We start from the raw sequence: 26428 nt of genomic DNA on the forward strand, positions 1-26428 counted from the left end.
TTACCATTAGCTAAGTACTGTTCTCCTTGTTGGGAAGGCTCATGGCTCCATGTGTTAGCACTCTGCTCTGTTTTTATTGACCGGCTTTCTTAGGGTTTCTACCTCTACAGTATGGAATAACAATTTAAGTTTTCCATTCACATTAGTAATTAGACTTCAGACTGGATTGAGTCTGTTCTTCCTCCTTTTAATGTAGATTTCAACCTTGGCATTGCGTTTTTCATTTTCTTCGAGTCCTTCCTTATGGCATTCAATTCCCTTATTATTCCTGCTTGCCTCTTGGCCAGATCCTTTTAAGATGTCTTATTTCACATACTTCAGGTTTCTTTGAATTGTGAGAACACAGAACAGATGTTTTATAAAAACCTTTGTTTTCTGAAGAAAATATTCTAGCCTGTTGACATCTTCTTCTTCTATATCTTATTACTTATTATTCTACCTCACTGAAGAATAATTTCATACATCTCATCTTATTTAATTTTTTTGGTGCTCTTATTCTTGGATGATGAGACGGCTGTTCGAAACTGTTCGACAACAGGTTGGATAGACTCTCCACTTTGTTATTATTAGAAGTCTCCTTGAAGATTTTAGACTGGTATTAGCAGTCGAAGCAAAGCTTTACCACTAGCTCAAGAGCTCAGCAGGAAAGGAGTTGGAACTGTGGACAGTCACAGCATGAGAGCTTCATCTCCACATCATTTCTTATTTTGTTTGGAAAAACCTTTGCTGTGGGGCCATTTAGCCTTTGTTTGATCTCGTCTTCAAGCCAAGGATAAGTTGGGGCTGCTCTGGCCCCTTTCCCAGGGTTATTGCCTTTCCAGCTTTCTGCTTGTCGCTCTCTGCCACCGTGTAAAACCCAGCCCTCCCACCCCACTGCTCCCAGGGCTGCTGCTGTCAGACACGGCTACTTGTAGTGACAACGTGGAGGTCAAGAGATCGTCCTGACCTTCTAAGAAAATGAAAAATGCCAAAGTGGAAATCTACATTAAAAGTAGGAAGAACAGACTCAAGCCAGTCTTAAGTCTAATTACTAATGTGAATGGAAAACTTTATTATTCCATACTGTAGAGGTAAAAACCCTAAGGAAGCTGGTCAATAAAAACAGAGCAGAGAGCTAACATACAGAGCCTGCTCACCAGCTCTCGGGGTCTCTCTTCTCCTCCTCCCTGTCTCTCCAAGTAAGAGATGTTAATGTGATTTGTGGTCTCAGACTCACTTGCTAGTATTGCTGTTTCTTAGGAGTCTGAATTGTCTTTGGTATTATTTTTCATAGGGGTCACATTACATTAAATTTAGCAAAAACTCTTCAAAGCTTCTCGTATGTCATTAGCACTCTTCCCTATTACATGGGTTTTTCAGTTTACAGCCTCTTAGTTTTTTAATCCTTCTAATGGTCACCTGTCAAAGACTGAGTTCGAGGCCTTTGCTCACAGGGCCTGGAAGTCAGGACTGTGTTTCTCAGCGGCGCTCAGTTAGGCCGTCCCCTTACGGCCATGGAGAGGCCCCTGCAGCCCGGCGTGCTGCCGTCCACGGTGCCACAGGGTCGGGCACGGCTTGGTGACTGATGCCTCGTGACGAGTCGCTTGTGAGCTAAGAAGCAGTAGTTAGCGTTTTACTGCTCTCTCTGGAAATGCAGATGTTGCTTGGCAGGACTGCCTCCACTTCTCCCTGCTGCACTCCCCCGTCCCCACCCCGCCAACCCCCACCAGCCCAGCAGCTCTTTGCTCTCTGCTGTCACCTTTGTCTACACGTCTTTCCTCTTGGCTTAGGCTGTTCTTCTGCACAGATGACCAGAAAAGCACAGAGATATCTGTATAGGTACGCAAGCCTGTCTGGTCCTAATCTTGCTCTTGAACTTGAGTCATAACTTAAAATCTTCAAGTATCATGCTTGACATTTCTCCATGGATGTCCCAGTAGTGCGAAAGCATCAGAACAGACAGAGCAAACATCTGCTTTCTCCACAAGCCTCTCCTTCTCAAGTGTTCCTTGTTTCTGTCCCTGAGGGCTCAAAAACCTCACCATGCCCCTCTCCCCACGTTCCATCAGGAACTCTCTGCGGTCCTACCCCCCTATTGTCCCATCCTTTCCTCTTCATTTCAATTACCCTGGTTTGGGTGCCTATCACTTCCCACCTGAATAACTGAAGTGATGCTATGATCTGACTTCCTGCCTTCCACTTCTCTCTCCTATGAGATTATATCCCTTCATGGGCTTCCCAGGTGGCTCAGTGGTAAAGAATCTACCTGCCAGTGTAGGAGATGCAGGTGATTCGGTTAGATCCCTGGGTTGGGAAGATCCCCTGGAGGAGGAAATGGCAACCCATCCCAGTATTCTTGCCTGGAGAATCCCACGGACAGAGAAGCCTGTTGGGCTACAGTCCATGGGGTCGGTAAGAGTCAGACACGGCTGAGCATGAGCACAGGACTTAAGTGATTATAAAACTTCTCTTTTTAGGAAAATATTATTTATTTATTTGGCTGTGCCCTGTCTTAGATGTGACGTATGGAATCTTTAGTTGAGGCTTGTGGGAGCTAGTTCCCCAACCAGGAATCGAACCTGGGTCCCCTGCATTGGGAGCATGGAGTCTTAGCCATTGGACCACCAGGGAAGTCCCTGAAACTACGTACAGAAGATAAAACCACACCACTCCCTTTCTCAGTCGCTTCCACAATCCTCACTGACTACAAAAGGTAGTCAGCATGGATTCACCTTCTTTCCAGTTTTCGCTCCACCATCCCCTCCACACAGGCCCACCCCGAAGCTCTGAACTCTAGTCATGCTGGAGTTTGCCATTCTCCAAACAGCCTTGTATTAAAGTCTTTGTCCTCTTCTCGTTGGTTCCTCCTATCTTGACCAGAGCTACCCAGACTGCCTTTGGTGTGGGAACATTTGTTACTGGTCTGTGATAAAATAGGTCATGTGAATTGATAGTAATCATTTAGAAATTTATATGACAATTTGACAAAGTAATTTTAGATTTGCTGAACCTAATATTTAGTAATATGGGCTTGGATTTTGTATGCTGGTTTTTCATATCATTTTTTCAGTAATTCATTTCTGTTATATAAAGTATTAATCTGTTAACAGGAAAAGAGGATTGAAGAACAAGGTAGCCTTTGTGAGGAGTTACTGGAAACAATCAACTGGGCTACTGCAGAAATAAGCTTCTTTGCGTGCATTCTAAGTCGCTTCAGTAGTGTCTAACTCGTTGTGACCCCATGGACTGTAGCTTCCTTAGGATCCACTAAACTGGTTACTAGGATGTTAGAGAAACACGAACATAAAGGTATTATTTTCCCAATTAATGTGTGTGAAGGACTGGTCTTAAAAAAAAAAAAGTATTCCTTTGTGATCAATTGAATAAAAAACAAAACCTGGCCCCTCTCCACAGAAAGTTTGAGAAGCTCTGGTCAAAACCATCTTTCCAACAGCATCCTTTGAAGAGTTGCCAGTTGAAACCATACTTATCCTTCACGGACGGTCCAGCTCAAATGACCCTTCCTTTGTGAGTCCTTCCTTAACCGCCCAGCCTAGAAGTTGCTCACACAGCTGTCCCCAGAACCACAGCACTTAGTTAAGAACTTTCTGAAGCTTTACCAATTGTGTCTTCTCTTACAGCTACATGCATCTTCTTCACCAGGTTGGGTGTTGAGGTCAAGAACCATTATGCAAAATAGATATTCAGTCCCCTGGGTGAAACACAGCTATTATAGATTAAATAAAGTGAATGGGGAAATGCTTTCCATTCTTTGCCTACCGCAAAGTGGGGGCTCTGAATAAAGTTCCTGACCAGGCAGCCACTCGCCTCCCAGCCTCAAAGCCTTCTGCATGTCACACTGAGTGGTACCCTGCCCGTGGCTGGCCCCCACCTCACACCTGGGCTCACACAGTGTCAGCCCTTTCTCTACGCTGTGCCTTCCCCTGGGCATTGTTTTCACCCTGGTCTGTCTGGTAAATATTCGTCTGTCCTTCAAGACTCGGGTCACGGATCCTTTCCCTCAAAATCTATCCTGAAGGTGTCCCTCATGGTTCAGTGGTTAAGAAGCCACCTGCCAGTGCAGAGGACCCAGGTTCTAGCCCTGGTCTGAGAAGATCCCCCATGCTTCAGGGCAACTAAGCCCATGTGCCACAACTACTGAGCCCAAGCACCCCAGAGCCCATGCTCCGCAACAAGAGAAGACACTGCAGGGACAAGCCCGAGCAGCGGAACTACAGTAGCTCCACTTACCGCAACTAGAGAAAGCCCACGTGCAGCAACAAAGACCCAGCGGAGCCAAACAGTACATAGATAAATAAAATGTGAAATTTATCCTTGAATCTTCCTCCTCTGGGTATCCACTGCATTCTCTTCCTTGCTCTCCCCAGACACTTACATATTAAATAGAAATGATCTGTGCAGGTTTCCCCACGCCTCCAGGCTAATACCTTTGTTGAGTACGGAGATAATATCTTATTAATCTTTGTGCCCTCAGTGCCAAGCACAGTGCACATCAGCGTTCAAAAACACTATTTATCTGAACAACAGGCCCATTTTGAACCACTGAAGGAAAAATAAAGAAGATAACTGTTGGTCCACAGAGATATCATGCCAGACAAAACAAATCAGAGAAAGGCTAATTTAGTTGGGCCTGAGAATGAAATTCGGAGAAGGCAACGGCACCCCACTCCAGTACTCTTGCCTGGAAAATCCCATGGATGAAGGAGCCTGGTGGGCTGCAGTCCATGGGGTCGCTAAGAGTCGGACACGACTGAGCGACTTCACTTTCACTTCTCACTTTCATGCATTGGAAAAGGAAATGGCAACCCACTCCAGTGTTCTTGCCTGGAGAATCCCAGGGACGGGGGAGCCTGATGGGCTGCCGTCTCTGGGGTCACACAGAGTCGGACACGACTGAAGCGACTTAGCAGCAGCAGCAGCAGCAGAGAATGAAATTACGGATGGTTGATTAGGAAAAAAACACTAGAGAGAAGACAGGATTAAACTCAGTGGCTTTTTGTAGAAAAGGATATTTTCTTTTGTTAGGGAAAGCTGGAATCAGAGATTCAGATTCTGAACTGAGTATAACTGGAGTTATTACAGACTCTACTATTCTAACAAGGAAATCTTGCTATTGATTCGTAAAAGGTTCAATCACCAGGATGCTATGACATCCCATGAGGAAGCCAGTCAAGAAGCAAGAGGAGGTCACTGGTGAAAGATGTCTTAATTGAGAAGAGGGACCCATTGTGCAACAGAGGGACATGTGGAAGAGGCATTAACTTGGAGCAAGACATTCCCTTTGCTCAGATATTGGTCCAGCCTCCTGGAATCAATGCGTGGGCTTCAAGCTGTGTTTTGTAAGGTTATCCCAAAGGATGATTTGCTAGTTCCTGGCCAGACTTTGTGCTGTTCACCAAGGACACAGCCCTGGTTACTGGGATTCCACAATAACCCCAAGACAGTTGCATGGTATGAGTCAATCAGAACCAGGTAGGACTGGCAGGAGATGCTCCAAAGGGGACCAAACCCAGGTCTCCTTGCTCTGGTTGCCAACTACAGATCCATATGCCACAGCAGGCCCTGTCTATCTTTGGCCAGTAGCTTTTTTCAACTGCCACTAGGGTTCCAAACTGAGGACCAGAAAGCCCATTTAACACCTTGGTGGATTAAAAAAAAATTCCCTAAGGGAAACACTTGAAAATATTTTAAGAAGTCACCTTAGTGGATTTGACTTTTCTTCCTTTGACTGATCTTGTAAACATAACATTTATCTTAAAGGACTGATGTGAAATTAAATGCAACAATGTTTGTAAAAGGAACTATAGCATGGTGCCCAATGAATACCAGTAACACATTAATCAGAAGGGAATCCTGATTCCTTCAGTTAAAAACATATTCTTGTATTTCTTCCTGGAACTGTGAATCTCCCAGTGGCCCTTTGGTTCACAGGGTAAAACCCAGTGTTGCCATGCTCTCACGGCATCCAGGGCCGGATCACCATCTGGTCCTCACAACGTGGCCCGCCTGCTCCCTTGCCGTCATCTCCCACCACGCACACAGTCTTCTCAGTCACACTGAATTACGTGCTCCTCTCTGAGCTCACTGTGCTCCTCCAGGCCTCAGTGCACTTGTACGTGCCGCGTCCCGCGTCAGAAATGTCCTGACTCCTCAACCAGCTGGAAAATTCCTCAGGATCTTTCAAGAGTGAACTCAAGCATTTCATCTTCCATAAAGCTGATTCTCACTCAGCCCTCCAGAAGCATGCACGTTCTCTACAGAACTTAGGAAACTGTTTGCTTGTCTTCTTTAAGTTCCTTCTTTGACAGCAAGGGCTGCATTTTATTTTTCTGTCCCATCAATAACTTAAGAAATGAACGAACGACGTGACTATACCCCCTCTTCAGTTAGGTGCCAGCACCATTTAGCATCACCCTCATCTCCCAGGAATCTCTCCTTTTGGCTCTTATTCACCTACTGCCTGGCCCGGGAGCTCAGAGCCCCTCAGAAGCTGCCCTCAATGCCCAGGGAAATGAGCATTTGTTAAGTGGAAGAGAATTCAATCATTCAGTGTTACATTGTTCTAGTAGAGGTGAGGTGCTCATAGGTCTAGATAAGGGAAATCAGGAAGTCTGATGCTTTTGAAGTCACCAAACTACTTCTTCCTGGACAGGAGGAAAGCTGAGGTCAAATACTTTTACTAAAATTCAACTAAGACGGCCACAGAGTGACCCAAAGATTTTATGCAGACATTTTGGCATTAGTTAATTTTTTCTGACCATCTGGCTAGGATACAGATAAATTTCTCCAGTGGGTCTGGGGTGGGCCTAATTGGGTGACCAGATTATTTTCTTGGTTCGCTCATGTTGATTACCTGTAAATTATCCAGGATAATTCGGAGGGAGTGCACCTGTCGTCGAACAGCCCCTGAAAACCTTTCATAGGTGGCAGCATCATATTCACTCATTTGGATCTCCTTTAGCCTAAAATTGGGGGGTGAAAAAGACAACAGCTGAGAGCAAATATCCGTGGGTCTTTTACTGACAGTCATCTACTGCTAGAAATAGCCAACTTCTTAGTAACTCAGTTTGCCTTTGAGGAGAAAAAGCAAGAAGTCAGAGAGAACAAATGCATGGACACCAAGGGGGAAGGGGGTGGGATGGGAGAAACTGGGAGGCTGGGATTGATACGTGCAGACTACTGCCTGCTCTGGTTGCTTAGCCGCTAAGTCCTGTCTGACACCCGTGAACTACAGCCTGCCCACCAGGCTCCTGTCCAAGGGATCTCCCAGGTAAGACTATTGGAGTGGGTTGCCATTTCCTTCTCTTCTCAACCCAGGGATCAAATCCGCATCTCCTGCATTGGCAGGCAGATTCTTTACTGCTGAGCCACCAGGGAAGCCTGTACGCTGCTGATGAAAGTAAAAGTGAAAGTCGCTCAGTCGTGTCTGACCCTTTGCGACCCCATGGACTATACAGTCCATGGAATTCTCCAGGCCAGAATACTGGAGTGGGTACCTTTCCCTTCTCCAGGGGATCTTCCCAACCCAGGGATCAAACCCAGGTCTCCCACATTGCAGACAGATTCTTTACCAGCTGAGCCCCAAGGGAAGCCCAGGAATACTGGAGTGGGTAGCCTATCCCTTCTCCAGCGGATCTTCCTGACCCAGGAATGGAACCAGGGTCTCCTGTATTGCAGATAGATTCTTTACCAACTGAGCTACCAGGGAATATATAAAATAGACAACCGACAGGAACATACTGTACACCACAGAGAGCTCTACTTAATGCACTGTGGTGTCCTGAGTAGGAGGGAAATCCAAAAGGGAGGGGATACATGTATATGTGTGGCTGACTGAGTTTGCTGCGCAGTAGAAGCTAACATGGATGTGAGAGCTGGACCATAAAGAAGGCTGAGCGCCGAAGAATTGATGCTTTTGGACTGTGGTGTTGGAGAAGACTTGCAAGTCCCTTGGACTGCAAGGAGATCCAACCAGTCCATCCTAGAGGAAATCAGTCCTGAATGTTCATTGGAGGGACTGATGTTGAAGCTAAAACTCCAATACTTTGGCCACCTGATGTGAAGAGCTGACTCATTGGAAAAGATCCTGATGCTGGGAGAGATTGAAGGCAGGAGGAGAAGGGGATGACAGAGGATGAGATGGTTCGATGGACATGAGTTTGAGCAAGCTCCGGGAGTTGATGATGGACAGGAGGCCTGGCGTGCTACAGTCCACGGGGTTGCAAAGAGTCAGACACGACTGAGCAACTGAACTGAACTGAACCGAGAAGCTAACACAACATTGTAAAGCAATCATAGTTCAATAAAAAATTCATTAATTAAATATAACAATTAAAGAATACAGAAAACCAGCTAGTTCAAGTAAAAAGAAATAAAGGAAAGGCAAGAAGTGATGTCTCCAGCTAATGTTTCAAGAGAGAGGAATGTGTGTGTAGTGATGCGCTGGAAAATGGTTAACAAGTTGCCCTGACGGGGAAAAGCAGCCCTGATTTGTGGTTTGTTGACGTTTGTGGTTACTGATTTTAAGCTATCAACAGGCAGGGCCCCTGAATTGGAAAGAGCCGGTGTGCATCGGCTGTGTAGCACACCACTACTGCATCCCAGACGTGTGCCCATGGTGTTGGCAGATGCTACGTTCCTGTGGCAGGGTCCTAGAGAGATCCCATGGGATGCTTTTTAAGACCGAGGACATAGATATGGTTGACCAAGGTAACAGCTCCTGCCCAGAGATTGTCAATAAAAAGGTTGCTTCGTAAAACAGCAGTTTTCTGAAATGGCTGATTGTGTACTTTTAATAATTGTGTTCTAATACTATTGTGGTGCTGAAATTCTGGTGCTCCTTTTTATGATTTTTTCATTATTTGCTTCAGCTGCAGCCCTGCCTCTACACTTGCAGTTTCCTAAACACACCCAGCGCCTTGCCTCTGAGGCTCTACCTGGTTTCTCTCCCACCCTTCTTTACCTGCTGACTCCCATGAACTCTTCAAATCAGAGGTCACCTCTTCCAGGAAGCCTGCTCTGATCTCTGGTCTGTGGTCTGGGCTCTAATATCACTTCATACAGTGGTTGCTACCTGTGCTAGAGTCTGCTTCCCGTCTCCCCAACTGTCTCTTATTTTTTCTCACCTTTATCTGCATGGTGGTCAGCACGATGCCTAGCATAACAGATGCTCAAAACAAACTGAGATAAATCACTGAAATACAAATAAGACTCCACTGTTTAAAACGTGCTCATGCTGCGTGCTCACTCGTGTCTGACTCTTTGCGACCCGTAGACTGTAGCCCCCAGGCTCCTCTGTCCATGGGATTCTCCAGGCAAGAATACTTGAGTGGGCTGCCACGCCCTCCTCCAGGGGATCTTCCCGATCCAGGGACTGAACCCTCATCTCCTGTGTCCCCTGTATTACAGGTGGGTTCTGTACCAGCTGAGCCATCAGAAAAGCCCTACAGTATCTTAAACGAGTCAGAATAGCAGGTTTTGCAGTGTTGTATTCATAAGAGGCTAACACTCTTATGACACTCGATGACATATTTCTACAAACGTCTATAAATGTAAAGGGTACTAATACTAGAACAGGGAAAGATGAATGTATATCAAAAGCCTGACCACAGCACGGTTTTCTAAGCTATTGCTACTGTGTGTGTGTATATATGTGTGTACAAGTGTGTGCATGCATGCAACGTTGGAGGTATGGCTCCTCGGTGTTGAGCTGAAACTCTTATCTGGAGTGTATTCTTACTTCCCTTGGCTGGAGATGAACCCCCTAACGCTCTCACTGAGGATGAATGGTCTCTATTCCTCCCATCAGGCTGTGCTCTGGGAAGATTCCATCCGTCAGAGGGCAGAGTGCTGGAGTCTTATTAGAATCACACCATGTTGGGCTTAGACCACCATGAGGGCAGACAGGCAGTTCCTGCCCTACCGCCTGGCTGGTTAGCTAATGCCACCTCAAGTGTCAAGATCACGTCCTATGAAGTCTTGCTTGGTCCCTCCATGATCAGTCTCTTTCACGTATCTTCCATAGATATCTGCTATGGAACCTATACATTTTGTTGCTTTTAATACATGTATATTTTGCTCTATCAGAGTGTTTTTCAAACATTTTTTCCACAGCAGAAAATGATCTTTACATTGAGATCCAGTATACAAAAAATGCATGTACACATATGGGTGTGTGTACTTGAGCCAAATATTTAATGAAATTTAATGAACTTTACTACATGTGAGGTGCTCTGATATTTTCTCTTGTAATCCTCTGGGGAAAGGAATGTGCCTTATTTTTTCTCAGCATCTCCAGCACCAGCACAAGCCCTGGTACCCAGTGGCATGCAAGAAATGCTGCCAAGTAGCACTTTGAAAACACTGGCTATCAAACACTAAATACCCGAAAGGTAAATAACATCTGAATGGTTATTTCCTTAGGTGACACACGAAGGTGCCCTATAAATCGAATTTCCTCTCTGTTCTGAAGGACAGAAAGGAATATGTGTGCAGGATTTGACCTCTTATGTGTAGTTTTGGCAATCTCTTAAACCTCTCTTTAAGCTTTCATCGATGAAGATCCGTCTCAAGTGTCAAGCCTGACAGATGCTGGGCATGATGACCACTGCAAGATATTTTACCAACATCCTTCCTACCTAGGAGGCCAGTACACTCTCACTCAAAGAAGAGAGGTTAGGGGAAAAAAGTCGGCATAAAGCTTGTCCTTAGCAGGACACACACACACACACACACACACATGTGCACACACACATATCAAGGAAGGAACCAGGCAGTTAGTAAGCCATCCCAGGCAGACTGGCTTTTGTAGAGAGATCTGAATTAACTCTAGTTACAATGATACCTCTGGCATGAGTGTGTTGCTCCCAAAACACACCACATGCTGTTCTAATTAGGAAGAAATCTGGAAATCATATTCCAAGCTGTGTTAGCTTTCACGAAGATCACCTACAAGGTGTTCAAAGCTGATAACATTCTCAAAGATGAAGGCCGAAGCAGGGAGTGGGGAAAGAAAACAGAACATGCTGGCCTCTGCATCAGACAAGACCCCCAGCGCTAACACTCTCCAGCCCACAGAGCTGGCTGAAAACGTGTCTCTCTGCTGCTTTAACCCTAATCAAAACTGCAGGGCACAGCTGCTTCACATCCTAGTAATCTACGCGGACTGACTGCGCTTTGCTGGCACAGCGTATTCTTAAAGGGTATATTTATTGTTACGTAAGAGTCTGGGAATTTTAGGTCTCATTTTACTTTTTCATATAGGTCAGATTTAAATACTGTAATTTTGGATCGTTTATGAGGAAAACAAACATAAGCTAAGGTCTACTGGGTAGGGCTGATTAGTCTTGCACATGGTCATGGGTACAATTTCCACAATTGGCGCCCACCTGAGAGGCTTTTCCAAGCATATAAAAGCACCTTGCCATCTATTTCATTCCTGTTTTGTTGGTTTAATGTCTGTCCTGCTTCGTACGTGTCTTATGCTTGTCTACTTCTGTTATTCTTCCTGAGTTAATCAGTTCATGACAAGAGCCAGTATCTAGCCAAAATCCAGATACAAATGAATGCTAACTAAATGCTCTGCTGATGATGTCAAAACCCATCAGCAGAATTAGGCTCTTCAGGGCAATATGGTGGACCCCTAGGCTGATGGGTCAGGCTGGCCGTCAGTCTGGTTTCAGCCAGTATTTGAATTAAGTACGAAAGGGTGATAGCATTACTCATTTGCACATGTGTATTATTCATTCACAAACATGTATGTGCTTGCTATGCACTAGGTTCTTTGTGTAGCTACTGGGGATGTTTTGCTATTGTTTTATTGCTAAGTGGTAGAGGGCAAAAACACCCTGCCCTCAAGGAACTTGAAGTCAGTGGAGGAGAAATCAACTATTCATACCAATGGGAAATAGTGATAAGAACTATGGATAGAAGGTATCGGCTGCTATAAAAGCATACGTACAGGGCCTTGACTTCATTCGGCACTTACGTAGACCTGCAAAATAGCTTTGAAACTAACTATTGGATGATAGTGAAGAATGATTCTTTTCTTTACCGACAAAGGTCCATCTAGTCAAAGCTATGGTTTTTCCAGTAGTCAAGCTAAGCGCCGAAGAATTGATGCTTTTGAACTGTGGTATTGGAGAAGACTCTTGAGAGTCCCTTGGACTGCAAGGGGATCCAACCAGTCCATCCTAAAGGAAATCAGTCCTGAATATTCATTGGAAGGACTGATGCTGAAGCTGAAGCTTCAATACTTTGGCCACCTGATGGGAAGAACTGACTCATTTGAAAAACCCTGATGCTGGGAAAGGTTGAAGGGAGGAGGAGAAGGGGACAACAGAGGATGAGATGGTTGGATGGCATTGTTGACTTGATGGACATGAGTTGAGCAAACTCTGGGAGTTGGTGATGGACAGGGAAGCCTGGCGTGCTACAGTCCATGGGGTTGCAAAGAGTCGGGCAAGACTGAGTGACTGAACTGAATAGTATTGTGTATTTTTATTTTTTTAAATAAAGTATTCAGAGATAAACTCTGAACTATTTATGATAAAAAAGATAGAAAATCTTGAATTAGCTAAAAACAAAAAACTCAGGGTTGGGAACTAGGAAGGGAGTCAGATTTTCTCCTTGAAGTTGAGAGAACAGATCCACGGATTCATTACATGTTTCTATTTTTGTTTATGTTTGAAAAGTTTCATAATAAGAAGTTTAAGAAAAACTCTGCTGTTGTTGTTCAGTAGTTAAGTCATGTCTGACTCTTTGCGACCTCATGGACTGCATCATGCCAGGCTCCTCTGTACTTCACTATCTCCTGGAGTTTGCTCAGATACTTGTCCATTGAGTCGGGGTGATGATATCTAAACATCTCATCCTCTGCTGCCCGCTTCTTCTCCTGCCTTCAATCTTTCCCAGCAGCAGGGTCTTTTCCAGTGAGTTAGTTCTTTGCATCAGGTGGCCAAAGCATTGGAGCTTCAGCTTCAGCATCAGTCCTTCCAGTGATTATTCAGGACCGATTGCCTTTAGGATGGACTGGTTTGATCTCCTTGCTGTCCAAGGGACTCTCAAGAGTCTTCAACACCACAATTGGAAATCATCAGTTCTTTGATGCTCAGTCTTCTTTATGGTCCAACTCTCACATCCATATATGACTACTGGAAAAATCACAGCTTTGACAATATGGACATTTGTCAGCAAAGTAATGCCTCTGCTTTTTAATATGCTATCTAGGTTTGTCATAGCTTTTCTTCCAAGGAACAAGTGTCCTTTAATTTCATGGCTGCAGTCACCATCTGCAGTGATTTTGGAGCCCAAGAAATTAAAATCTGTCATTGTTCCCACTTTTCCCCTACATATTTGCCATGAAGTGATGGGACTGGATGCCAGACTTTAGTAGTACTAAACTGAATACTCATCAAATGGGACTATTACTACACAAAAGTAGAAAGCAACATTTTTCTGTGTTTTCTGTCTTTTTCAGGGTCTCCACGTGCTTTTATTTCATCCTCTCCTTTCTCATCCCCTTGTCCAGCTCCTCTGTATTTGAAGTACCTTCTGGTACTCTTTCACTTGGATTTGGATTCTTCTCTGCAGTATTTAGTAGAGGTGTATGCTGTCTCAGATGGTAAAGAAGCTGCCTGCGATGCTGGGGACCTGGGTTCGATCCCTGGGTCGGGAAGATCCCCTGGAGAAGGGAATAGCAACCCACTCCAGTATTCTTGCCTGGAAAATCCCATGGACAGAGAAGACTGGCGGGTTACAGTCCAAGGGGTTGCAAAGAGTCAGACACGACGAAGTGAGTAATGCTTTCACGGTTTTCTCAGTCCCTTCTCCACTTTTTCTCTCTCCTCCCTTATATCCACTAAATTTAGTTGCCTTATTATCACAGATGCTCCCTAATTTCTTTATCCTGTGGGGCAATTGTACTTAACAGAATCAGATTCCTCACTGTCTATCATGGGAATTAGAGAAGGGGTTCTACACTTGCACCCAAGAATGACTTACAATTGGAGAAGTAAATTGTAACCCATTCCAGTATTCTTGCCTAGAGAATTCCAAGGACAGAGGAGACTGGCAGGCTACAGTTCATGGCATTGCAAGAGTCAGACACGACTTAGCGACCAAACCACCACCACGACTTATAAGTCCTTCTGTGTGAATTGCTCTATTCACTTGCCCACTTACACAAAAACTGAGACAGGGCTGGTGAGGTTTTCATTGTGGGAACAACAGGAACTCATTGGTTGGGAAGGAGAAGATGATGTGTATCTAATTATTCGGTTCCTTTCGCAAGTAAATATTTATTGTTTACGTGAAATGTAAAATTAAAACTGTGTCTTAATTCTAATAAGATCTTGCATTATTGGATTGCTCCCACCTCTTTTTGAGCAGTTTAAACTGTTTCCATTCCTAACATCATTTGTCCTTGCAACCTCTCTGAGAGGAAGGGGGAAGGGAGCCACCTATCACCAGAAGAACAGACTGACGCACGGCGAGGAGAAATCAACTGTTGGAGGTCTCCAGGGAAGCCGGCAGAAGGGCTGGGGGTGCCACTTGTCGTACCTGCCTGCTGAGTACACGAGGGCCCGAAGCCTCGCAGGCTTTCCTGAGGGTGTGTCCGCAGGGACCTGAGTTTTTGTCCCCATTGTTCTGGACTGTTTACTTGCAGGATGTTTAAGCCCAGCACATAATGTAATACCAGATGTCCTGCGTGGGAGGAATTTCGGAACTCGTGGACGCTGGAGAGCATGCTTTATCTGAACTGTGCCCAGCTCCTTCCGTGGAGCCCCAAAGCGTAAATCTGCCTCCCAGACCATGACTCTCACCCTCAATCCCAAAGGAGATCTTCCTGGTTCTTAGGTACTTGTCACTTTGAGCTGAAGAACCCAGGTGGATGTCCAGGGAAAGGGTCATGAGGTTTCTTCTCATGTTCTAGATGATTCCAATCAGAGTGGCCCCACATGATTCCAGAATGAAAGCTACAGGCTCATGGGCCTGGATCTCAAGGCCTCCACCCACTAACAGTAAACCCCACTCCCCACCGGCCCCAGCTGGTACCCTCTTTCTGGATATGGCTGGCTCTCTCCGCCACAGTCACTCTGCTCATCCTGGCTTGCTCACTTAGCTTTCCCTTCCTGGAAGGTCCAAATACTGGCTGTGTTCAGGCCTCACCTCACATCAGCCCAGTGACTTTCCCCTTCTCTGTATCGCTGGAGGGCACAGCCTCTGTATCACGTGACTTCAGCACTTAACCAGGGTGTGTGTGAAAGCATGTGTGTGGGAGTGTGTGTGTGTGTGTGTGTGTGTGTGTACGCTAGTCCTGTCTCCACATAAATCTACAAGATTCCTGAGGGGCAGGAAGGGACCATCATGGAATGTTATCTCAATTTGCTTTGTGGCCTGGGAATAGATGTGGATGGAATGATCTGACTTTAGTTTTTTCCAGAGGGAAATACCTTTGGTTTTACTTTGTTAAAAGATTTTTTTATTTATTTTTTTGATGTGAACTGTTGTTTAAAGTTTTCACTGAATTTGTGACAATATTGCTTGTTTTCTATGCTTTGGCTTTTTGGCCTTGAGGCATGTGGGATCTTAGCTCCCTAACCAGGGATCAACCTGCACTCCCTGCATTGGAAGCTGAAGCCCTGAGCACTGGACTGCCCAGGGAAGTCCCTGGTTTTACCTTCTAATGTGCTCAGTCCTTCCTCTATACCATTATATGCAATTAATACATTTAAAAGGGCCTGAGCAGAAAGAGCCAGGGATTACATTCACTCAGCTGTCTCCAATGGGGGGTGAGGTGGCTACGGGCTGCAGTCTGTGGTCTAAGTGGCTGCATGAAGTGGAGAATCACAGAACCCTGGTTCTGCCCAGGGTTTGCCGTGACGTTTCCCCTCTCCGGACGCAGTGGGGACCACCCACCTCTGTTGAAACGCTCTCTGGCCCATCTCTCTCGCAGCTCTCTTCACCTCCTCGGGAACAGCGTCTTTCTCGGCCTGAGAGACCTGGTAGACCGTGTGGCCTGCATCCAGCCGGTAAGGACCTCCCTTGCCGCCCAGGCCTGCAGTGTCTCTTCCACCTGGGAGGAAACCATGGAAGTCCAGGTGATTAGTCTGATCTAGACCACAAAACAGCAGGGCTTTAAGGCAAGCCCATGAAGTATATTAATTATACCTGCGTGCTGTGCTAAGTCCCTTAAGTCGTGTCCGACTCTTTGAGACACTATGGATTGTAGTTTGCCAGCCTCCTCTATCCATGGGATTTCCCAGGCAAGAATATTGGAGTGGGTTGCCATGCCCTTCTCCAGGGGATCTTCCCTGCCCAGGGAACAACACCGTGTCTCCCACGGCTCCTGCATTGCAGGCACATTCTTTATCGCTGAGCCAGTGGGAAAACTAATAATTATTCAGATGACTTTCTGCTGGAAACACAAGATGTCCCCTAGTTTAGGATGTTCTTCTTCTCCATCCAACTAATTCCAACCCATATGTCAAGGCTCAGTCCAAAATCCATGGCCACCTCACTTGATGACAACCACACAGGGATCAACATTCTTACCTGCTTGTTATGCCTTAAATTGTTTCTTTTTTTTACCATCTGTAGGATGAATGGGATTATATTTTATATATCTTTGTAGCTCCGTGCCTGTAAGAATGGCTTAAACACCATAAATACTTGTGTGTGTGTGTGCAGTTGCTTCAGTCATATCCAACTCTTTGCGACAGGCTCCTCTGTCCATGGGGATTCTTCAGGCAAGAATACTGGAGTGGGTTACCATGCCCTCTCCTCCAGGAGATCTTCCCAACCCAGGCTGAACTTGTGGCTCCCGCCTTGCAGGTAGATTCTCTACCCCTGAGCCACTGAGTAAGTCCCAAATACGTTGTATATATATGTTAATTAAATGAACAACACTCTTTCTTCACAGTAATCTGATTTTTCATTAAAATCAAAGAAAGATGGTCAGGGTATGGATATTGCTTCTTCTGGTTTGCAAGTGGTAAAAATAAAGTGCAGAGAGGTTAAGTGACAGACATGTGAACTCATATCAGTAGCTGAGCCAAGATGAGAAGTCAGTTATACTTTGACTTTTAGCTTAGAATAACATGCAACAGATAAATACTGCCAGTTTCAGGACAGTTTTAAAATATAAACCCAAGTTTACATGCTTGTTGGAGAAGGAAATGGCAATCCACTCCAGTATTCTTGCCTGGAGAATCCCTTGGACAGAGGAGCCTGGTGGGCTACAGTCCATGGGGTCACAAAGAGTTGGTCATGACTGAGCAACTAACCCTTGTAATGCTTGTAAATGTGTATTATGTAATACTGTATGTTGTAGGTATAAATTAAATGCCTAGAAGACTAGGTAGGTAATATTATAAGAAGTGGTGAGAACTTGGCTAACTAGAGAGGACTTGCCTTGTCTAAATACATTCAAATTCAAATCATCTTAAAACACGACATGGACCGCCAAAACACATTTATTGCCTAGATTTGGGTCCTAGGTTACCAGTTTATTACCCCAGATTTATAATGATTAAAATATTAGCAATTAGTTTCTTTTGTTCCTTTACACACAACTTGGGAACTTAGAAGAGATCCCAATATTGTAGGGGTAGCATAAGCTTGTACATTATAGTCAAGTATTGATTAGTATAGTATACTGATAGTATTAATACGAACACTAGCATGATATAGTACAGTATTGTGTAGGTGAGTCAGACTGCCTGAGTTTGAATCCTGGTTCCAACGTACTAGTCACGCGTCTTTGAGGGAAGTTCCCTAACCTCTCTGTGTCTCAGTCGCACTCAGCAAGGTAACTGGCACGAAATTAGAGCCCTATAAGAGACTTCTCTCACTATCATTATGTAGACAACTTCCAGTCGCATAGAGTGAGCTCATTTCTAAGTTTCATAAAGTGGAAATTTTGAAAGTGTTTAGGCTTTGGATAAATTATGCTACATTCTCCTTTTCTCCCTTGAAGCCTTAATTGGTGTAATAAGTTAAAAGCAAGAACTCAGCATGCTCTGCTTCCCTTATCAAAGTCCAGGTAGGTCATTTCCTTTTGGGAAATACCATGAGAACAGCCCATTAATTATAGTATTTTTATCCTTTGATTCCAGCACATCTTATTTCTTTTTTATTTAGAAATTGCTGGTGGAAAATTCCACCTTGGATGTGTGTGACTCCTGATTGTCGCTTATGGATGGTCAATGGGCGGAAAGGACTATGGTCATGAGATTCAGGGGTGGAAATGCTGTCCTGAGACCTGACTCCCTTTCTACTGGACGTGCTCCTTAGTTATGGGTAGGTCATAAATGAGAACTTAAAACTTCCCAGGTGCTGAGATGAGATCGTTTCTGGTGAAAGGAGGGGATGACCTATAACCGTCTAGAGGCTGGTGTGAGTGACAATCAGTCCCTTGGCAAAGTCAGATGGGGGTGGAGAAGATGTCAGGGTGGAATTCTTCACAACCTGCACTTCCAGGAAGCCTTCAGGACTCGTGACTCTTGAGTGTGAGTTCAGCTGTGTCCGACTCTTTGTGACGCCATGGACTATAGCTTGGCAGGCTCCTCTGTCTATGGAATTTTCCAGGTAAGAATACTGGAGGGGGTTGGCACACCCTTCTCCAGGGAATCTTCCCAACCCAGAGATTGAACCCATGTCTCTTGCATCTCCTACACAGGCAGGCAGGTTCTTCACCACTAGTGCCAAAATGAAAAGGCCTGCCAGAGAGTCTAGATCTCAAGGTATAATATTGAAACTAACCCTGGATATCCTAAATCTGTGAAGATAAGGGGGAGAAAGACAGCGGAGGGGTTTTGATGATGAAAAAGGAATCAAATGACTCATGTAATCAAATGATTACCTTCAGTGCAGAGAATTCTGAGGCAGAGAGGGACAAAGAGAAAAAGAATTTGTAGCTAAAGAGCCTTGATAGATTGACAACCTGGCTGGGAAGTAAAAGCAGGGTCATCAACCCGGACTATAAGATATACGAGCTGGTAGACGCGAGCTGAATAACAAGCGAGCACCTCCACTCCAGAGTAAGTAGCCCATGGCTGGGAAGCCTGCATCTGGCCAGCGCATCCCACAGTGCATTCCACAGGGATTAAATCCTGCTGGCTTGACACTGACTTCCAGATCAAAGGCCATTTCTAAAAATATCCTTCCTTTCAAGCTGATGCCTGATGCATAAACAGAGCCAGCGAGGGGCCCACGGGCCTGCTGGACACCACATTGTCCCTGCACAGTAGCCCATTTCCTCCCGAGGCTGTCAAGGCCAAGGAGCACAGACTGTCCCCAGTGAAGACGGAGCATGGAGCTCGTGCTGGCATGGCTCACGGCCGCGATAAGATCAGACGGTGCGCACAGTCTGGCCCTATTCCTGCGGCCCCACAGCTGTGTCGCTCCAGCTGCCGCAGAGGAAAGAGGAAGGCCGTGGTCCTGGCTGGGAACAATGCTCTCGACAGGCAGCCAAGAGGAAGGGACAAACCCCAGCCATCGGCTCAGACCACAGCCATCTCTCTTATCACAGAACCCCGCAGCCTCCACGTACTCTCTTCTGAGATGTGGAAGATAAGGACCATGTCTTTTCAAAGTCAGCTGGTCCAGAAAGAATTTACTGTTGATTTCTGGCATGGTCCCAGGGACAGGGAATTTAAAAGAGGGGATTAACACTTTTAATGAATGCGTTTTTCATGCCAGGTCTTGAGCTCAGCGCTTTGCAGTCATAATCTTACTGAATCCTCACCACAATCTTGGGAGGCAGTTCATAGTAGGCCCCTTTGATGAATGAGGACCAGAACAGTCTGAGGTCAGGGGGTTGCTACCTCTGACTGTCTGCTGAGTCTGCAGGGCTCCAAATGCCAGGGCTTTTCCATGTCTTAAAATCACGTTGTGTCAGAGGGCAGAAGCACACTCCAGCTGACTAATGGGGTTGGAGGAGAAGGCAAACTGATTCCTGAGCCTTCTTGGGGCTGGTGGGCTGTCCACATGGGCTCACGAAGTCTCTGGAAGCCTGACCCGGGAAAGCGCCCGTGCTACCAACCTGTGCCGCCAGCCCAAGTGTTACCACCCACATGTGGCATGTTGTCTGGGTCCTCCTTCCCGTGTTTGGGGGAGCTCACGTCTTCACCGCTCTCTCTTTCGATTGTTATCTAAAAATGAAGAAATTAGACATTATCACTCTCTGTGACCAAGGCCAGGACCTGCAGGACAGAAAGAAGGACTGTTTCTCCCTAAGTCTTTAAGGTAGCTCATAACCTGATAGATGCTGTTGATAGATGCTCATGATAGATGCTGTTCGTGTCTGGCAAAATTTCACCAGATTTTACATTCACTGGGCTGGGAAGGAAACAATTTAATTATAAAAAATGTTCTTTACAAAAAAAAAAGGAGTTAGACTGGATCATGGGGCTTCCCAGGTGGCGCTAGTGGTAAAGAACCCGACAGTCAATGCAAGAGATGCAAGAGACAAGGGTTCAATCCCTGAGTTGGGACGATCTCCTGGAGAAGGGAATGGCAATTCACTCCAATATTCTTGTCTGGAGAATTCCATGGACAGAGGAGCCTAGTGGACTATAGTCCACCTGGTCCAGCTGAGTCATGGCAGATAAACATTCACCTATTTAATTTTCAAAGAAATTCCATTCCTCAGAAAAAGGCTATTTTATACAAAATATATGAAAAAGGAAACCCAGAAAATATACCTTTGTGTGCTTCACTGATATATGTTATGTGCACAGAGATTAAAAATTGCTTATTTTCTGGGCCTGCTCTCATTTTATTATGGTATTTATAGCTCTCCTAGTTCATCTCTATTTTAAAACTGGACTTACTGTTCCTGCAGATCAAACAGAACAAGCGGCACTTTAGCCTTTCTCTTTGAGAGCCTGTGTCTCATTCATTGGTCCCTAATTTAATTCAGCACAGATTCACCGTAAGTACTGATAACCACACAGGAGTTCCATCCTAGCAGTCAGCTCAGTAGATATTACTCCACAATAAAAAGCATTTGAAGCAGTCACATCCATGTACCCTATGAGCCTGCTCCCAAATACAGTGATTTTCCAGGCAGACCAGATCAACTGTTTGTTTGTTCAAACAAGCCTTAATGGGAAATGTATTGGCAAGGTATCATCTGAAGTACCCTGAGGCCTACAAAAGCCATGGAGGGTTGGTCACTGCCCTCGAATTGCTCACAGTGGAGCAGGGGAGCTTGGAAATGGACCTGGAGCATGACGCCAGGTCAGTCTTGAGAGCTGATCCGTGCCTTCTTAGTGAGTGGACTTTTCATTCTGGATGTTAGGATAAACAAAGGTAGGTAGGTAATTTAAGGCCTTTGCAAATAAAATGGCTATCAAGAATGAATTCAACATAATTTCCATTGTGTTATATCCAGAGTGCTGCTGCTAAGTCGCTTCAGTCATGTCCGACTCTGTGCGACCCCATGGACAGCAGCCCACCAGGCTCCACCGTCCCTGGGATTCTCCAGGCAAGAACACTGGAGTGGGTTGCCATTTCCTTCTCCAATGCATGAAAGTGAAAAGTGAAAGTGAAGACGCTCAGTCCTGTCTGACTCTTATGTTATGACATTGTAACAAGATTTCAATTAACTGGACTTTTCTGCCCTTACCAGGAAAGCCCTGGTGGTTCAAACAGTAAAGAATCCGCCTGCAATGCAGGAGATGTGGGTTTGATCCCTGGGTCAGGAAGAACGGCTGGAGGAGGGCATGACAACCCACTCCAGGATTCTTGCCTGAAGAATCCCATGGACAGAGGAGCCTGGCAGGCTACAGTCCAGAGGGTTGTGAAAGAGAGGGACACGAGTGAGTAACTAATACTCTTCCGCCTTTAGCTTTGGCAGCACTGACAGAGCTTTTGCCATAACTTCAGCATATTTTAAAATTCAGCAGCCAGGACGTGACAGTTGACATGAATTCCACACATACAATCATGCTCCCAAAAAAATGGGTGAAAATAAATTCTTTTTTTAAAAAATTAAACTATGCAGAATAGCTAGCAACATTTAGAGAACAAATAAACATTTAAAGTACTTTCCCCAAAACTTGCCACCACTTTCTAACTTTTTTAGAGAGAGTGTAAGAGATTCGTAGTAAATTAAAATATGTATACTGACTACAAGAACTCTAGACCAGCACTAACTAATAAAATTTTCTGTGCTGATAGAAGTATTTATACTTGAGGCATCTAATATGGTAGCTTATTACACAATGTACCTACTGAGTACTTGATTTTTTAATTTTATTTAATTAACTAAAATTTAAGTTTGAAATTACCATATGTAGTCCATGACTATCTCAATGGACAGCACAGAACAAGGACAAGCTTGCCTCAGCCAGGAGATAATGTTTGGTTATCTTAGAAGTATCTTATAGATGTTTTTCATGAGAAATGAGAAAAATAAGAATCATTTCAAAATTGAGATAGAGTTTTATTCTGTGTCAATTTAAGAAATCTACATAAAAGTTATGACTACAGTCTAATGGATTTTTTAAAAAAAAGAATGGAACTTACATATGGAAATATATTTATTATAATAAGATGATAAGCTTTTTAATCCATAAAGATACATTTATTACAATAATGGTGTTCAAAACACTTCTGGGGTGCTTTAGGAAGGATCTGCAGAGTCCATGGCAGATTCTATTTTAATATCTTTAATGGTGGCAATTATGTATTCTTTAAAAATAGATTTGATTTTTAATAAATAGTAAAGGATATTTGGAACTGATGTGTATGAACCAAATAGTTCTGATGTCTGTGAATTATTTGCTAATTTACTCTGTACTCTTTGGAAAGTCAGTTAACTTCTCTGGGGCTAAACCTTCTCATCAGAAACTAAAAGGAGTTGAACTAAATCATTTTTCCCATTCCACTTAACATTGACATGTTCTAACTGATTAAACAATTCAAAATCTGGTCAAAGAGGGGTTTCAGTCAAAATCAGGCACAATTATAAATCAATGCGACTGGTTTGCTTCCTGAGAGTTCTGACACCTCCAAGGTCACCTCTAAAGGAGGGAGCTCTAGAAATGGTCTGCGCCACGACAGCACTGGAGCACCTGTTCCTAACACCAGCCGTCACTTGAGGGTGTGTGTGTTATTTACTAAAAATAAATAAAGAATGCATAAACAACAAAGTCCTACTGTATAGTACAGGGAACAATGGAAAAGAATAGAGGAAAGAATGTGTATATGCATACATATATATGTAACTGAGACACTTTCTGTACAGTAGAAATTAACACAACATTGTAAATCACCTATGCTGCTGCTGCTGCTGCTAAGTCGCTTCAGTCGTGTCCGACTCTGTGTGACCCCATAGACAGCAGCCCACCAGGCTCCTCCGTCCATGGGATTTGCCAGGCAAACTATACTTCAGTACAAAATGGGCTTCCCTGATGGATCAGACAGTGAAGAATTTGCCTGCAATGCGGGAGACCCAGGTGTGATTCCAGGGTCAGGAAGATCCCCTGGAGGAGGGCATGGCAACCCACTCCAGTATTCCTGCCTGGAGAATCCCACGGACAGAGGAGCGTGGTGGGCTACAGTCCATGGGGTCGCAAAGAGTTGGACTGGACTGAGCGACTAACGCTTTCACTTTCTTTCAATACAAAATAAATAAATAAAAGAACTTCAGAAGAGGCATAGAAAACAGAGTCCTAGGTGTCTTAGTAACTTTACTTTCATTAAAAACCAATCTCCTTTAGACATTTCACCGCAGTTCAGTTATCCTGCTGTAAGAGAATAGCCTTTCAAGAACAAGTATTAAAAATGACGGCACAAGGCAAAAGAAAAGGGCTCTCAAATAGCCCCCTCAGCTACCTGCAAAATCACACTCCTGAACCTGCGAAGACACCTACAATGGGCCATCAGGGAGGAAGAACATTTGTGTGAACTGTCTGGGCAGAAAGGAACTGCTGCGTTCTTTGTCACCTGTGTATCCTGCTGGGAACTGGCACGGCTCACGTTGCCAACAAGGCTGCTCCCTACCAACCCCAAATGGGAGTCTGGAGATGTTTCAAAATTGACAAATTCTTGACAAAAACACTCATCAGCCCCAATACAGTGGACTCCAGAAAAACACATAGCATGAACTACCAAGGGCACTTACTTAGAAGCAGGCATTTGGGGAGTTCACTAATCGAGTCATGCTATGATGCCGTTACAGTCGCAGGAGCCCATTTCTCTAGGCGGGTGGGAGGAGCGCATCCGATACGCGCTGTCCAAAGCCATTTTACGGCATCTCTTACGTGAATTGACACTGATTCATAAAAGGTACGAGGCAAGAAGTCTAGGGCAGTCCAGCCCAGACAGAAACTGCAACAGACACCAAGGAACGCATATCATTCGAGGAAGCTTGCTTCTTGGGGAAAGAAAGATGCTCAGAGTTTCTGGTCATTCAGAAAGTTGATAAACTGCTGAACTATTTGAAGTATGTATTGAGAAAGACTTGGAATGCATTTCCTTTGAGGACTGGTCTCATCTAGAAGGGCTTCCCTGGTGGCTCAGATGGTAAAGAATCCGCCTGCAGTGCAGGAGACCTGGGCCTGATCCCTGAGTTGGGAAGATCCCCTGGAGAAGGGAAAGGCAACCCACTCCAGTATTTCTGCCTGGAGAAATCCATGGACAGAGGAGACTGGTGCGCTACAGTCCATGGGGTTGCAAAGGGTAAGGCAGAACTGAGTGGCTGACACTTTCACTTTTCATCTAGAAAGAGTTCAAACAAGTCAATCCAGTTACTGATATACACCCTACTTAAGTGAATACTTCAGTGTTCACTTACGGCTTCACAGGTGGTGCTAATGGTAAAGAACCTACCTACCAATGCAGGAGACAGGGTCTCCTGGGTCAGGAAGATTCCCTGGAAGAGGGCACGGCAACCCACTCCAGTATTCTTGCCTTGGAGAATCCCATGGACAGAGGAGCCTAGTGGGCTACAGTTCATAGGTTTGCAAAGAGTCAGACACGACTGAAGTGATTTAGCATGCACTCAAGGCGATGGCACCCCACTCCAGTACTCTTGCCTGGAAAATCCCATGGACGGAGGAACCTGGTGGGCTGCAGTCCACGGGGTCGCACAGAGTCGGACACGACTGAGCGACTGCACTTTCGCTTTTCACCTTCATGCATTGGAGAAGGAAATGGCACCCCACTCCAGTGTTCTTGCCTGGAGAATCCCAGGGACAGGGGAGCCTGGTGGGTTGCCGTCTATGGGGTTGCACAGAGTCAGACATGACTGAAGCGACTCAGCAGCAGCAGCATGTGTTCACTCACATGGATCAAAATTTTGCCCCAAACACAAAGTACCATGGACTCTTACAAGTGTTGATGCAAACTGATGCCCATGGTTTGCTGTGTTGATGCATCATACATCCTTTTAGATAAGCATGTTGTAATCCCAAGGAGTTGTCCTCTTTCATATGAATCAAGATGGAAAAACAAAACAAAACATAGACCTTGTAAATTATAACTCATAAAAAATGTTCCAGAGTGAAGCAACCCAAACCCAAAGTAGTGGAGGGACATGACTCACGAAAGCCCTGTAATCCTAGGCAAGGCCCTATACTTTAGGCTCCTCCTCACACTCATGATTTTTTTAAAAATGTCAGTAAAACGATATAAATAGCCAGAACACACTCTCGAAAGGAAAGTGCGTTCTTGGAGGAATGACTGGACAACACAGCCGATTCTCATTTTCCAGCTGGAGATGAGGTGTGGCTCAGCAGGCGTTTGCAGCTGCCTCTCCAACATCCACTGCCTCTTTCTCCTCTCTAAACAGAAGTCAGATGAATCACGGTTAGCTGGGACGAGGCCCAGCTGTCCCATCGCCCTCTGCCAGTGATGTATCTGGGGAAGAAAGTCTGGGAGCCATGATGTAAGACCAATTTTGTTGGGAGGTTTCTGGGAAAGATTTTCCTCTCTGGTACAGAGCTTGCTCCTGGCCCTGCAGGGACTGCCTGCCCCTACCTCGCAGCACACACGCGCTCGCTGGCTTGCACATGGAGTGATGACGTGGTGCTTCGAGCTGGGGCGTCCACCTGGTGACCACGGGGCAACGAGGAGGAGGTGGCAGAGGGGAGGACGGGGCAGGTGGTGTCCCTGATGACACCGCTGAGCTGCTCAATCAGCCGCGGAGTCACTTACTTCCAGCTTCTACATCAGCAAATAATGTTATTAGACATATGTTTTTTTTTTTAATATAAAGAACTTTTTATTTATTTATTTATTTACTTTTGGCTGTGCTGGGTCTTCGTTGCTGTGGGGGCTCCTCTCTAGTTGCAGCAGCTTCTCTTGTTGCAGAGCACGGGCTCTAGGGCGCCCGGGCTTCAGGAGTTGCAGCGCATGGGCTCGGGAGCTGTGGTTTCTGGACTCTAGAGCACAGGCTCGATAGCTGTGGCACGTGGGC

At 45.1% G+C, this 26428-nt stretch overlaps 1 protein-coding gene across 1 annotated transcript in view; it reads right to left on the reverse strand.

Annotated features, from left to right (window-relative positions):
• Nucleotides 1-26428, reverse strand: part of VWA8 (von Willebrand factor A domain containing 8) — a 375174-nt gene that overhangs the window by 36838 nt on the left and 311908 nt on the right. Inside the window, exons 38-40 of the mRNA XM_055541970.1 lie at nucleotides 20045-20153; nucleotides 15919-16075; nucleotides 6854-6962 (exon numbers count right to left, since the gene is read on the reverse strand). Of these exons, the coding sequence (XP_055397945.1) occupies nucleotides 6854-6962; nucleotides 15919-16075; nucleotides 20045-20153 (375 nt within the window). The remainder of the gene's footprint in view (nucleotides 1-6853; nucleotides 6963-15918; nucleotides 16076-20044; nucleotides 20154-26428) is intronic.

This window comes from Bubalus kerabau, chromosome 12 (genome assembly GCF_029407905.1).
Source record: "Bubalus kerabau isolate K-KA32 ecotype Philippines breed swamp buffalo chromosome 12, PCC_UOA_SB_1v2, whole genome shotgun sequence".
NCBI lineage: Eukaryota > Metazoa > Chordata > Mammalia > Artiodactyla > Bovidae > Bubalus > Bubalus kerabau.